Raw genomic sequence first — 13,863 nt, forward strand, 5'->3', positions numbered from 1 at the left:
AAGTTCAAATTTAGACACAGAAAGTAAATTTAAAGAGAGAACAATGTAGAGAATACTCTTCTCTACTTTACTCTTGCTCTACTTTTAACTATCATTTTTCTAAAACGACCGCAGAACATGAAATGGCTCAATTCCGTGGAACAGAGGGAGTACTACTAATGCATCTGGATTGCCACATCTGCAACTCGTTTTTCATAAATAACTGTTAACTTCATTATGTTTGTGTGGACCTCATTGTTTTTGTGCTGTGTCTTGTTCACCTTATATGATTGGCTGATTGCAGCTGTTAGGGTAAGATAGATACTAGAGCATGTTGGATTGGTTCACGAGAGTTTACCGGCAAATGTGGTATCATCTGCCCAAGTACTTGCCTGTGTCGCTAATCTATTGAATATTTGGCATACTGAACTCAGTAGGTGGGTTTTTACACTTGTGTTTACCCATAATCTTATAAGGAGCTACCAACTTACGAGAAATGCTTTAGTTTTCCTGTAGAAATGGCGGATCAATCTCTGAGAAAAACAGCAGTAGAAGAGAAGAGGGCCAAAGTCTAACAGGAGTCCAAAGAACTTCTTGACTATACTCGGAAGGCAATTGCACGATTGACATACTTGATAAGGTGGATCTGCAAGTTTTTTTTTATATGATCAGCAAGTTTTTTTTATCTGATCAGCAAGTCAAGCTTATTGTGCTTCATATCGTTTTCTTTTCATAACACTTGCACAAATGGAAGATGACGTACCTCCTTGTGAAGCTCAAGTGGAACACTGGAAGACGAACTTGGCGATAATGGAATCAAAAGAGAGACAATATCTACAACGGTATTTTAATTACAAGGTATGGTAGGTGATACCGGGCCTCTTTCAAATGGGTTAATGTAGTGTCTTGTGTTCTCACTTCTCAAGATATATAGTACTCCCCTCCTTTCCAATAAATATGAAACGTTTGCTTTTCGGGACGGGATTTTATGCAGTGTTGTTTTGTGAGTTAAAGAAGAGAGAGGGAAAAGTAGAGATAAAGTTATTTCTATTTTAGGAAATGTTTCATTTTTAATGGGACAACCTAAAAAGGAAAACGTTTCATTTTTAATAGACAGAAGGAGTATGTAAATATGTAGGTGCACTTTAATACTACTATTTTCTGCAATTTATTAATTTGTGGAATGCCCATTAGCTAGTAAAACAGAACGAGAATCATGAACTTCAGTTCCAATATATTTTTCCCAGACAATGCTCAATCGCGTGGGCTATAGCTCGGATAGTAGTGTCATAGTGTGTTAGTGGAAAGGACTGCGCACAGGAAGGACTTGGAGAAGAAAACAAAACTAATCCTCGAGACATTGAGAAGCTACCAAGACTTGCCTCCTGTAGTTTCCTTTTCCCTCTTATCATTTTTTTCTCCCTGCATAATTCTAGCTATTATAGATTGATCATGGGTTTCTATTTCATCCAGGACAAGACTTTGGCTGCATTGTCTATTGAGGATAAGAAGAGGCAGCATGCTGCGGCGGAAGAAGTTTCTTGCAGTCTGCTCTTGCTTCTTCTGAGGGATGATGTGATTAAGATTTAAGGCTGAGTTTGTTTTGAGCTCGACTTCTTTCTTATGGGGTTCTTTGTAGATCTTTTTGTGATTTCTTGATGGTTTGAGGTATATTGTGCAAATTATACGAACAGTTCAGTATTTCACATATAGGTATCTAGATAGCCCATAAATTATATAGAGAAAATCTATGAAAAAATACATTTCACATTATAAGCAAAGTTTGACTTGCTATTCAACTTATCAGGACCAACAAGGATGAAAACTCATCCGGTATCGTCATGGCCATGTTTTATTTCTCAGTAACATAATCGAGCATTCTCTTATTTGACATCTTTGGCATTTTCATTTCTCCATAACACACTCTTTACTGTTCTTTTGATTTTAGTGATTATCTGATTAAAAGGCATAGAATGACTTCTGAAACTTGTTTTTTGTTTATGATGGCAATGTTGAAAACATGGATGACAAGAATGAGGAGCAGCTGGATAAATTTCTTATTCCAGAAATTTGCAATCAAAACATAACAGCTTTATTACAGGAATGAACATCATGCACAAGCACCACATCGACCAGCTACATGTCCACGTTGAAATTATTCAGGTAACATGTTCAATTGCTCGTCGTATACATGTATAAATGCATATGAAATACATATGTTGCTTAACATACTTTCCCCATCCTTAAGTAAATAGGAAAAATGACAGTCTTTTGCATTTTGCCATCTTCATTCCAGGCCCTCCTGAACTCTTCCACCACACTGTCTGAGAGCAACTCCACACCTTTTTCTTTAGCAGTTACATACGAAGACCAGGACCTCAAGTATGTGAAATAGCCCTCCATATCCATAACTTTCTCTGTGTCAAACCGAAACGGTCCACTGTGGTCCAGTCCGTCTACTGGTTCAAATGGGAAATCAATGGTTGTGTACTTCTGGTCCACCACTTCACGAGGTGATTCCACGGATGGACCAGATTTCCAGTAAGGTCCAGCATCAATGTTGTAAAACCTTTGGAACAATGAGTCAACTGTAGGGTTAACTTCCGGTGTGGTGTAACACCATGCAGCGATCACCCCGTTGGGCTTCTTCAGAAGCCACTTCACCTGTTGGTAGAACGTAGGGAGGTGGAACCAGTGCATTGCTTGAGCTACGGTGACCAAATCGAAAGTGGATTCTGATCCAATCTTCTCTTGGAGCTCATCCATGGACATGCCTGGGGAAGTGCATTGGTATGTTATGTTTGGTAGCTTTGCTGCAAATTCTAGTTGCTTTGGGCTTATGTCTGTTGCTATCACATTCTTGTAAAACTTGGCCAACTGTTCACATCAATGAAGCATGCATTTAGAACTCTAACCCAACACACACACAGGAAAAGGAGACAGAGAGAGAGAGAGGACTAACTGAGCAGGCTGCTTGGCCAGTGCCGGTGCCGGCATCCCATGCTAGTTCATGAGAGGGGGTATTGGAAGCAATGAAATGAAAGAGTTCTTCTGGGTAATTAGGCCTTCCCCCAGAATACTGTTTTGACTGATAACTAGGATTATACCCAGAGTTCTGCTTGATCAACAAATCTGCCATACTCTCTGTGTGTGTTTGTGATAATTGGAAGAGTGAGATTAATGTCAAGCATGTGTGTTAGATAATATAGTAGTAGTAGTGGGTGCAATGTCATTGTTCATTGCTGGGGAAGGTTCATCTAGTGTAGTTGGTCAAAGTAGAGAAACAAGATTTGTCTTCTGCTTTCTTTATAGCCACACACCAATAAGTCCACTACAATCTTTGACCAACTCTTTATTATAATACTACTTGTATTGTTTGGTAGTATTTGGGAGTAATTAAATAACTGCGTTTGTTTGGTATAACCAATGTTTTAAAAATCGGACCGGTGAGCGAACCGGTGAAGCTACTGGTTCATGAGTTCATAGTTCAATCGATCGGACCGGTTTAACTAATGGTTTTATCGTTCTACTATTATAAATATATTAAATTAAATATATAATGCACAAAGTTATAATAAATGATAAAATATAATTTATAACATGTAAAAAAAACATTAAACCTTGTAAATCATTAGTTTTAGATATAATATGAATAAAAAACTAGTATTCAGATATTAAAATTGAATAATTTTTTATTATAAAAGTTCTTGTTATAAATAGTTTTAGATAAAGTTCATGTTATTTCAAAAAAGTGTATGTGGCAAAAGTAATATCATAAAAAAATTTAAAAAAATTATTAGGTAGTTTAAATAAAAAAATACTCTAAAAATAATATTTAATTTAATAAATAATAAACTATAACTAATAATATGTAAAAAAAAATATGAATGATACTATATCTTATAAAAGTAACAATAAAATTTAGTTATTAGTAAGTATGATTAAAATTTAAGATATAATAATTATAATTTAATTATTTTATTAGTTTGGGTAATTGGGTGTATAAAATTTCATGTATCTAAAAATAATCAATGTTCATTATTCTCCATCAAGGACTTGTGGTGGAGTGAAAGAGGTCCTGGCAATTTATAGGAGCGATCATGTGTTCAAGTACTTGCAATATAACAAATTTTGACAAAATATTTTAAAAATGAAAAAACTGGTTCCCAGTCACCGGTCCGACCGGTTCGGCCGGCTGGTGTGATGACGGGTTTTAGGGCTTAACTGGACTGAACTCTCTGTCGGTTCGCGGTTGGACCGGTCGAACCGGCTGATCCGGTTATAACTGAGAGTAATGATTTGCTGGTTATATATTTTTGAAAAATATAGCTAAAATAGCAGTTCACTTTGCGTCTTCGTAATAATTGGCAGTGTGACAAAGCTAAAACAGGCAAAGGCTTTAATTGGATATTTTTATTCTTTATTTATCATGTAATGAGTTGAGAGAAAGTCTTACTAATAACAAAGCTTTAATGAAAATTGATCCTATTAATTTGTTTAGTTCCGCTTTTACTTACAAAACCAACCACAATTTCCAGAAACAAGACACCAATTTCATTAATTTAATTTTATGTTAATATATCGCACAACATTTTTATTCATCAAAAACCAAATACTGAAATAAACCAAATTTGGGCTTTGTTGAATCATGATGAACCGACCTTCCCTATCCTGAGGTAGACCGGGAAAACTACGGTTTTCCGGGTCACTCCATCTCCGGACCAGGCCGTAGTGAACCGGTCTACCACATCGCCGGTGAGCAGCTCCACCCCCTTCTCCTTCGCTGTCTGATACGCTGACCAAGACCTCAAATACGTGAAAAAGCCCTCCAAATCCATCTCTTTCTCCGCGTTGAACCGGACCGGCCCAGTGTGGTCGAGCCCATCCACCGGTTCAAATGGGAACTCGACCGTCTCATACTTCCGGTCCACCAGCCCTCGGGCGGAGTCCCAGTACGGTCGGGAATCCACGGTGTAGAATTGATGGAAGACAGCGTCGACGGCGGCGTCCACCTCAGGGGTGGTGTAGCACCAAGCGGCAAGGACGCCGCCTGGCTTCTTGAGGAGCCATTTGGCCCGGTCGTAGAAGGCCGGGCGGTCGAACCAGTGCATGGCTTGCGCGACCGCCACGAGATCGAAGGTGGACTGCGAGCCCACCTTCGTCTGGAGCTCGTCCGTGGTGACGGCCGCGGTGGTGCAGCGGTAGGTTATGTTCGGGTGCGGCGCCGCCAATTCGAGCTGCGCTGCGCTCGTGTCAGTGGCGATGACTTTGTCGTAGATCGCAGCCAGCTGATCAATTATGGGTAAATTAAAAGTGAGAAAATGTGTTACTCCCTCCGTCCACGAATAAGAGTCCCGTTTTTCCATTTTAGTCCGTCCACGAATAAGAGTCCCGGTTTATAATTACCATAAATGGTAAAGAGACCCACATTCCACTAACTCATTCTTCTCACATATCATTTAAAACTAATATAGTGGGACCCCTATTCCACTAACTTTCTTCCACCCACTTTTCTTAACATTTCTTAAAACCCGCGCCATTTAGAAATGGGACTATTAATCGTGGACGGAGGGAGTACTTTTTATCAAAAAGAAATTTAAATGACTCTGCTACTGTAGAACGAGTACTTACGGACAGGGCGGCTTGGCCAGTGCCGGTTCCGACATCCCACGCGAGATTGTGGGAAGGGGTTTTAGAAGCGATGAAATCGAATAATTGTTGAGGGTAAGTTGGTCGGCTCTCTGAATACTCCTTTGCCTGCTTCACGAACAATTCTGCCATTTTCTCTCTATTTCTAATTTGTATATGTGTAGATTAGATTTGAGCATATATTTATAGACAATTACTATTTGACTGATTCTTTTGAAGAGGAAGATTCGTGCTTGTTTCTTTCTCATGACATAAGGTGGATATTTGTGTTCAAATTTTATTTTGCTAGAGAAGCATGCTATCTTTTCTTTATTCGATAAGTACTAATCCTAATTGATGTTCCTCTTTATGCTAGCTAGCTACTACCAATCCACAAATGTTCCATCTCCTTTATCTTTTTACACAGTTTCAACTAAAATATGTCGACTTTGGAAAAATACAAATGCTATGCTACATAGTGCATTATTATGCAAATATAATCCGTGAATATTATTTTCATTTGATGCACTTTTAATAGTATTGTTTATTTCATTTTATAATACTTAGTTAATTTGATTTTAGTGTATTTTTAAGTTTCATGATCAAAAGAAACAATTTAAATAGCTTGAGATGGACAGAATATTGCGCTAAATACTACTCCCTTTTTCTGCAATAGGAGTCTCATTTTTCCATTTTGGTTCCTCCACAATGAGAGTCCTGGTTCATAATTACTACTCCCTCCGTCCCCGAATAAAAGTTACTAATTTCCATTTTGGTCCGTCCTCAATTAAGAGTAGCACTTTACTTTTACCATAAATGATAAGTAGGTCTCACATTCCACTAACTCATTTCACTCACATTTTATTATAAAACCAATATAAAAAAGTGGGTCCCACATTCCACTAACTTTTTCAACCAACTTTTCTTTACATTTCTTAAAACCCGTGCCCGGTCAAAGTACTACTCCTAATGGGGGACGGAGGGAGTATAAATGGCAAAGAAGCCATATATTCCACTAACTTACTCCACTCACATATCATTTAAAACTAATATATTCAAGTGAGATTCATATTTCACTAACTTTCTTCCAACCATTTTACTTAAAATTTCTTAAAACCCGTGTCTGATAAGAATGAGACTCCTATTCACGGACGGAGGGAGTATAAGATAAATTATTTTTCATGGAAATATTTTACTCAAAAATTTGAACTCTCAATTTATTAAATTGTTACAGTCTTATTGTTAGAAGTCCCTCCATTCCAAAATAAAAGTCTTATTTTGTTGTTTTAGTATGTCTCCTAATAAAAGTTGTATTACACTTCTACTATAAATGGTAAATAAACCACGCTTTTCATTAACTTATTTCACTCACATTTTATTATAAAACTATATATACGTAGATTCAACGTTCCACTAACTTATTCAATTTAGTTTTCTTTATATTTAAAATCCGTGTTCAAATCAAAGAGAATTCATATCGTGGTGGGACAGAGGGAGAGGGAGTAGATCCCAATGCTAAATGATTGAATTACTGGAATCAATCCCTTTCACCAACAAACAAGAGAAAACTAGTTTTGTTTTTATGTTAGTTAGCCAATTAGGAGCTATCAAGTATAAACACATTAAGGAAAATGATATATACTGAACAATATTATGCGTTTATATATCATAGGCTATTATTTTTGGTAATTCTTTTGTGGAATTTTGTGCTTACAATACAGTATATTAAAGTATTTATACTTCACAAAAAAATTTGAATAAAGTTTTCAATTTTTTTTTTTTAATTTTCGATTACTTTGCTAAAGTATTGTGATTATGTGAAAGGCCAATTTTTAAGAGCCAGGAGTGGAGACTGTTCACATATTCTGTTTTGCGTTAAAATATTGTCCCATATATATTTAACTGTTTTACTCCCTCTATTTTCTAAAAATAGGGAACTTTGAAACGGCACGAATTTTAATGCACAATTTGGTAAAGTACGAAAGAGAAGGGGGAAATGGTAAAGTAAGAAAGAGGAAGAGAAAAATTGATAAAGTTGAGAGAGGGAGAGAAAAAATTAATGGAATTAATGTTAGTGGATCATGAGATCCACTTTAAGTCATTAATTGTAATTGTATAAGTGGTAAATTAATTGATATTTAGGGGCGTAAAGATTTCCTAAAATAGAAAATTTGAAAGTTGCTATTTTTAAAGAACAGACTACGATGGAAAAAGTTGTTATTTTTAAAAAATGGAGGGAATATAAAGAAAAAAGAGAATAAAGTAACATAAAAAAATTAAATATAAGTTATAAATGGTAAATAAGTAGAAATATAAAAGTAGTAATATGATTTTTTTTTCAATTTTTGGATGAGTTTATATATTTTTTTTATGGAAAACCAAAATAATAGTACAAACTTGTAATTAATGATAGTGATATTTTAATCATCCCTTATTTTTGGTTTTCTAAATTCATTTCGAAAATTATTAGGTGCATGGGTGGTGTTCTTGAGTTTTCGATCCAAATTTACCTAAGAGTAAACTATAAAAATAGTCTCTGAACTATGTGTTTATCTCGTCAATGAACTCTGGACTTTAAAAATATTCCCAAACAATTCTGGACTAAGGGTTTATCTCGAAAATGATCCTTTTTCACTGTTTCGTGACGAAAGTACTCTTTTAGGGGGTTTTGGGAGGTTTGGGCAATTTGGTCTTTTTACATTTTAAATCTAATATTATTTCAGTTATGTACTAAATTTGATATTATTTCAAAATTATCATTTTTCTTCCGTTTTGTCATCCTTCACTTTGTTTCTTTATTTCAATATTAGATTTAATTTTATAAAATTAAATTTTAAATTTTGATTTTTAAATATCAATAAAAAATTTTAATTATTAAAATTACTATTAAATAACAAATTAATAGTTTTAATCAATATTTGATAGTGTCTAATATTTAATCAATAAGGTACGATGAAACCTTAGATTTAATCAATATTTAATAGTTTTAATCATAAATAGATCATATAACACGATTTATTCCGAAATAAATATGCATCTAATGTATAGGAGAATTTGACTAAAAATATTATGAAGTTGACTATATCGTGTTATATGATCTATTTATGATTAAAACTATTAAATATTGATTAAAACTAAAGCGTCGTCGTACCTGTACCTATTAAATATTAGACACTATCAAATATGGATTAAAACTATTAATTTGTTATTTAATAGTAATTTTAATAATTACAAAAATTTATTGATATTTAAAAATTGAAATTTAAATTTAATTTTATAAAATTAAATCTAATATTGAAATAAAGAAACAAAGTGAAGGATGCCAAAAGGGAAGAAGAATGATAAAATTTTGAAATAATATCGATTTTAGTACATAACTGAAATAATATCAGATTTAGAATGTAAAAAGACCAAATTGTCCAAACCCCCAAAAGAGTATTTTCGTCACGAAACAGTGAAAAAAGACCATTTTCGAGATAAACGCTTAGTTCAAGATTGTCTAGGGATATTTTTAAAGTTCAGGGTTCATTGGCGAGATAAACGCTTTGCCTAAATATAAACCGAAATGTTCATATATAGAGTGACAACTTCACACTCCATAACTCACCTAAGTCACCCTCTCCCGCCGGAGCTAAAACGCTGGTTGTGGGCGCTCAAAGGCTGTCCATAGCCCTACAAAATTAAAAGGGTATCTATCTATTCTTGATTTCCCTTTTTCTGAGGTAAGTATTATTGCAATTACGCATTGTGACAGTTGAATTTTTTTTCTTGACGCTGGTTTTAGTATTTGTATAATCTCTTACGCTACAAAAGGAATCACTGCCTTGACCTTGCTCTACGCTGATGTCCATTTTATCCATCCCTTTTGTCATTATTCTATTCAAGATCTCCTTTTTTTCTCAATTGTGGAGTATTCAAGATTGAGGTTTTATTTGTTCTAAAATGTTTAGTGCAGAAAAAAAGTTAGGTTTTTATGAGCAATTAATAGCATAGGAGTTTATGTTGGTCTTAAACTGTCTCTACAATTCTCTAGCTTTAGTTAGTGATTTAATGATAAGCAAGATAGTAAGTAACTCAAGTGTGTTTATTGTCATGGTTGTGAGTTGTGAATGCTTTGATTTGGTGGCTGGCATAGGTTTTGATGTTTTCTTTATGGCATATTGAATCCAATGTAATGTTTCATGATTCACATTCCTTTAAATAGTGCTATGATTTTCATGACTTTTTTCCTATTTTTGTGACATTTTAGGTTTTAGGTTGGTTTTGCTTAGATCATAGCCAGAATGGCCAACATTATGCCAATTCCGACTGAATCGTGCAAGGTTGGTTTCATTGGAGCTGGGAAAATGGCGGAGAGCATTGCCAGAGGTGTCGTCAGTTCAGGCGTTTTGCCGGCTTCCCAAGTCCGGACTGCTCATCTTGGCGCGAGGCGTTCAGTCTTTGAATCATTTGGAGTCAAAGTCTTTGATCAGAATAGTCAGGTTCTCGCTCTTGTGCTTGAATTTTTTGTGTTTTTCCACGCTGCCCTTCATTTTCTTGAACGGGAGAGTGAAATGTCGTAACTCTATTCTGTTTTTGGCAATATCTGAAAAACAGGTAGTCCAAGATAGCGATGTAGTTATATTCTCCGTGAAACCTCAAGTTGGTAATTTCTCTGAATTGGTAGCTAGCTGATTGATATCCGCTCCATTACCTGCTCCTCTAATCTCTCTGTTTCCTTGTGTTGTTCGAATATGTAGTGAAAGACGTGGTGATGCAGTTAAGGCCACTTCTTTCAGAGAAGCAGCTTTTAGTGTCGGTTGTCGCTGGAGTCAAGCTAAAAGATTTGCAGGTTCGTATAGTTTACTGCTGAGCTAGATTATTGTACTTGTATATAAACTATAACGAGCTTTACCTGCGTATCGTTTGACACGTTTTCAGGAGTGGGCAGGTCACAGTCGATTCATTAGGGTAATGCCCAACACCCCAGCTGCTGTTGGTGTAGCTGCGTCTGGTATATCTTTCTCCTCGTCTCTCTCTGTCTCTGTATCGTGCAAGTGTATACGTCCATTCTAAATAACAGTTATCTACACAGTTATTACTCTAGGGGATGCAGCAACCAAGGAAGATGGGGAATTAATCAGTAACTTATTTGGAGCAATTGGCAAAGTTTGGACAGCTCAGGAGAAGCTGTTTGATGCTATTACCGGCCTGAGGTACTCGTGTATGAACTGGTTACGTGTTGGTGTATCGTGGCCTTGAGATTGTCGAGATCTTTTGTTGGATTGCAGTGCTAGTGGACCAGCATACATCTTCTTGGCGATTGAAGCTTTAGCCGATGGAGGCGTTGCTGCCGGTCTACCTCGTGAGCTCTCACTTGGTCTGGCTTCTCAAATGGTAAAGTAATATGGGGATTCAATTTTTTTTTGCTTTGCCAAAAGTGGCTGACCCGAGTCTCCCGGCCTCAATCTGAATATCGTTCAGGTACTGGGAGCAGCATCAATGGCAACAAGCACGGGCAAACACCCCGGCCAGCTCAAAGATGACGTGGCGTCTCCTGGTGGCACGACCATAGCCGGGATTCACGAGCTGGAAAAAGCAGGCTTTCGAGGCATTCTGATGAATGCGGTCGTCGCTGCTGCAAAGCGCAGCCAGGAGCTTTCTAAGAATTAGGTTCCTGGTAACTTTTGCAAAGCCTTTACCCCACATTACAAGCATATGTTCTCTATTATTCATTCTCCTATTTTTTTGTTAGGATGTTAGCTGTGTTAGCTGTATTGGTATAAAATTTTATCTTCTTTAGCAGTTTGAGTAGGAAGAACAATAGCAATATTTGAGCTATTCATTTGAATTAGACTAATATGCACTATTTCTCGAACATAGGATCTTGTTTCTCGTCCCATCTACAGTGGTCACCAGTAGTCGTTGCACGAACAAACTCCCCCTTTGAAGTGGTGGAATCGATTCCGATCCCTCACGATTATCTCTCGATCATACGCTTCCGAGATGAGCTTACTCGCCTCGTGGCAATCTTTACACACACGCAAATTCTTCGTGACACGAATCGTGTCAGCGGGTTTGGTCTTCAGCAACCCATATGCAATAGCCAGCTTCTCGCTATGGTAGTGCAATGGATTCTCACTCTCCTCCTCGCCTACTTCATACAACATTCCCTCACTATCTGTCACATACCCAAAATCCCTAATCCTACGCACAATCTCCCCGACTTTGGCATATATCTCTCGAGCCTCGGGGTGAGCCCTACCGCCGGCCACAAACTCACACACTCTACCAGCTAGTTCGATCGTGGAAGATCCGGCCACCTTCTTCACCCCTCGATCGTTCATCAACTTCCTAACCCTCGCCACATCCTCCAGTCTCCCTTCCTTCGCGTATAGATTTGCCAGCAGCACGTATCGCCCACTGTTCCCTGGCTCTAGCTCAATCACCCGATGCCCTACCTCCTCCGCCATTTCAAGATTCCCGTGGATCCTACAAGCCCCGAGAAGGGCTCCCAACACTCCAACATCTGGGCTCATTGGCATCTCATCTATAACCCTCCTAGCCTCATCCAGCAACCCCGCCCGCCCCAGCAGATCCACCAAGCAGCCGTAATGCTCCATCCTCGGAGTGATGCCATAGGCCTCGGTCATGTAAGAGAAGTAACGTCTCCCCTCCTCCACCATACCCGAGTGCGCACAAGCTGCAAGAACATTCACAAACGTCACATGATCCGGCCTCTCCGCCCCCGCCTCCATCCTCCTCAGAAGCTCAATTGCATCCCTGCCTCGTCCATGCATTGCAAACCCTCCGATCATACAGTTCCACGACGAAACCCCCTTGATACGCAACCCATCAAATACCTCAACAGCCTTGTCCAAACGCCCACATTTGCAATACATATCCATGAGCGTCGTTGCCAGCTTTGCATCTATCCTGATCCCCCTACTCTCCATCCGCTCATGTATCCACTCGCCTCGCTCCAACGCACCAAGCCCCGTGCAAGCTGCGAGCATACTAGCAGCAACAAAGCTATCCATCTCCACATTTTCCTCCATCATTCTATCAAAGAGCTCGAATGCATCATGAAATCTGTTGTTCTGCACATGAGCTGCGATCACAGCATTCCACGCAGTTGAGTTCTTGGTAGCCATCCTCTCAAAAACACGCAGCGCTTCGTCCAAACATCCCCATTGCGAGTAGCCACTGATCATCGTCGTCCAAGAAACGTCGTCCTTTCTCTCCATGCCATCAAAAACCCTCCTCGCCTCGTCCAATTCATCGAAACCGACATACATCCGAATCAAATTGTTCTGGCAATACGAGTCTCGAGAGAATCCGAATTTGATCACGTGCGCGTGCACCTGCCTTCTGCCTCCGGCAGCAGCAGCGCAGGCTCGGATAACGGGAGGGAAGGAGTAGTTATTCGGAGTGACGGAGTTTTGGAGCATGTGGGAGTAGAGGGAGATGCAGTGTGTGTGCAATTGTGCGTGTAAATAGCCTCTGAAGATGGTGTTGTAGATAAAAGCATCTGGTTGGGGCAAAGAAGCGAAAACCTTGAGTGCATAATGCAAGTCACCGGATTGTGAGAGGGCGGAGAACTTGATGACGCGTCCCATGGCGTCGTTGTCGGAGGAGAGGCCGAGCTTGACGATTTGGGCGTGGTGCTGCTTGAGCTCCGCCATGGTTGAGCAGAAGTCGAGATTCTTGAAGGTGGATATGGTGGGAGGGTTTGTGGATGGAGTTGAAAGGATTGCAGACATGGGACCCGATAATTCTCAAACACTACTGTAGTTTCAATATTGTAATTCTCAAATTATAAAAAAATTGCAGGCATTCTCCCATTGCAAGACATCCTACAATCATAACTACAGCTTATTTTAATATTCTAAATATTAGTAGTACAAAATATCAAGAACACTATAACTAATCAACAAAATGCCTATATATAAACCACTAAGTAGAATTCTATTCCTTTCATTCATGAATAAAAGAATTTTTTTGACTCAATATGAATTTTAAAATATTATTTAATTTTATTAGGAAAATGAGTGGAAATATTAATCAATCCAAACTCCTATTCGCGGACAGTCTAAAATGAAAAAAATAGGAATCCTATTGGCGGACGAATGAAATACTACCATATATCAACTGGAAATCATTAAAGCTATGGAGCCGTCAGGCAAACCATATATTAACATTTCAATAAGTATACTTATTTAATACAAATAATCATTAACAAATACACTGCTAAGGAACTTTTTTAATGCAAAATAA

General features: G+C 38.0%; 4 protein-coding genes, 1 long non-coding RNA gene and 1 pseudogene across 6 annotated transcripts; 3 read left to right on the forward strand and 3 right to left on the reverse strand.

Moving 5' to 3' along the window:
- The first annotated feature begins 726 nt into the window (after positions 1 to 726).
- Positions 727 to 1,645, forward strand: LOC125210442 (annotated as a pseudogene).
- Positions 1,646 to 2,013: 368 nt separating this feature from the next.
- On the reverse strand, positions 2,014 to 3,118 carry LOC125215922 (putative methyltransferase DDB_G0268948). Its single transcript, XM_048117505.1, has 2 exons — positions 2,942 to 3,118; positions 2,014 to 2,856 (listed from the first exon to the last, which is right to left on the reverse strand). The coding sequence occupies exons 1-2, from the start codon at positions 3,116 to 3,118 to the stop codon at positions 2,203 to 2,205; spliced, it is 831 nt and encodes a 276-aa protein (XP_047973462.1). The 3' UTR covers positions 2,014 to 2,202.
- On the forward strand, positions 2,628 to 3,327 carry LOC125215923. The gene is made up of 2 exons (XR_007175322.1): positions 2,628 to 2,769; positions 2,910 to 3,327. It is a non-coding gene; the product is annotated as an uncharacterized LOC125215923 (long non-coding RNA).
- A 1,183-nt stretch (positions 3,328 to 4,510) lies between these two features.
- On the reverse strand, positions 4,511 to 5,869 carry LOC125212307 (putative methyltransferase DDB_G0268948). The gene is made up of 2 exons (XM_048112433.1): positions 5,611 to 5,869; positions 4,511 to 5,267 (listed from the first exon to the last, which is right to left on the reverse strand). The coding sequence occupies exons 1-2, from the start codon at positions 5,758 to 5,760 to the stop codon at positions 4,626 to 4,628; spliced, it is 792 nt and encodes a 263-aa protein (XP_047968390.1). The 5' UTR covers positions 5,761 to 5,869; the 3' UTR covers positions 4,511 to 4,625.
- Positions 5,870 to 9,199: 3,330 nt separating this feature from the next.
- LOC125216690 (pyrroline-5-carboxylate reductase-like) lies at positions 9,200 to 11,464 on the forward strand. 2 transcript variants are annotated; one of them, XM_048118450.1, is made up of 8 exons: positions 9,200 to 9,329; positions 9,857 to 10,088; positions 10,204 to 10,252; positions 10,347 to 10,438; positions 10,528 to 10,600; positions 10,682 to 10,802; positions 10,878 to 10,983; positions 11,071 to 11,464. In XM_048118450.1, exons 2-8 carry the CDS (start codon positions 9,891 to 9,893, stop codon positions 11,257 to 11,259), a joined length of 828 nt encoding a protein of 275 aa, XP_047974407.1. In that variant the 5' UTR covers positions 9,200 to 9,329; positions 9,857 to 9,890; the 3' UTR covers positions 11,260 to 11,464. The 2 variants fall into 2 exon arrangements, with proteins under 2 accessions (XP_047974407.1, XP_047974406.1); XM_048118449.1 differs by having other exon boundaries at positions 9,210 to 9,295.
- Positions 11,438 to 13,411, reverse strand: LOC125216689 (pentatricopeptide repeat-containing protein At5g66520-like). The gene has a single exon (XM_048118448.1). The coding sequence runs from the start codon at positions 13,347 to 13,349 to the stop codon at positions 11,499 to 11,501; it is 1,851 nt and encodes a 616-aa protein (XP_047974405.1). The 5' UTR covers positions 13,350 to 13,411; the 3' UTR covers positions 11,438 to 11,498.
- Between the last annotated feature and the right edge of the window lie 452 nt (positions 13,412 to 13,863).

This window comes from Salvia hispanica, chromosome 3, assembly GCF_023119035.1.
Source record: "Salvia hispanica cultivar TCC Black 2014 chromosome 3, UniMelb_Shisp_WGS_1.0, whole genome shotgun sequence".
NCBI lineage: Eukaryota > Viridiplantae > Streptophyta > Magnoliopsida > Lamiales > Lamiaceae > Salvia > Salvia hispanica.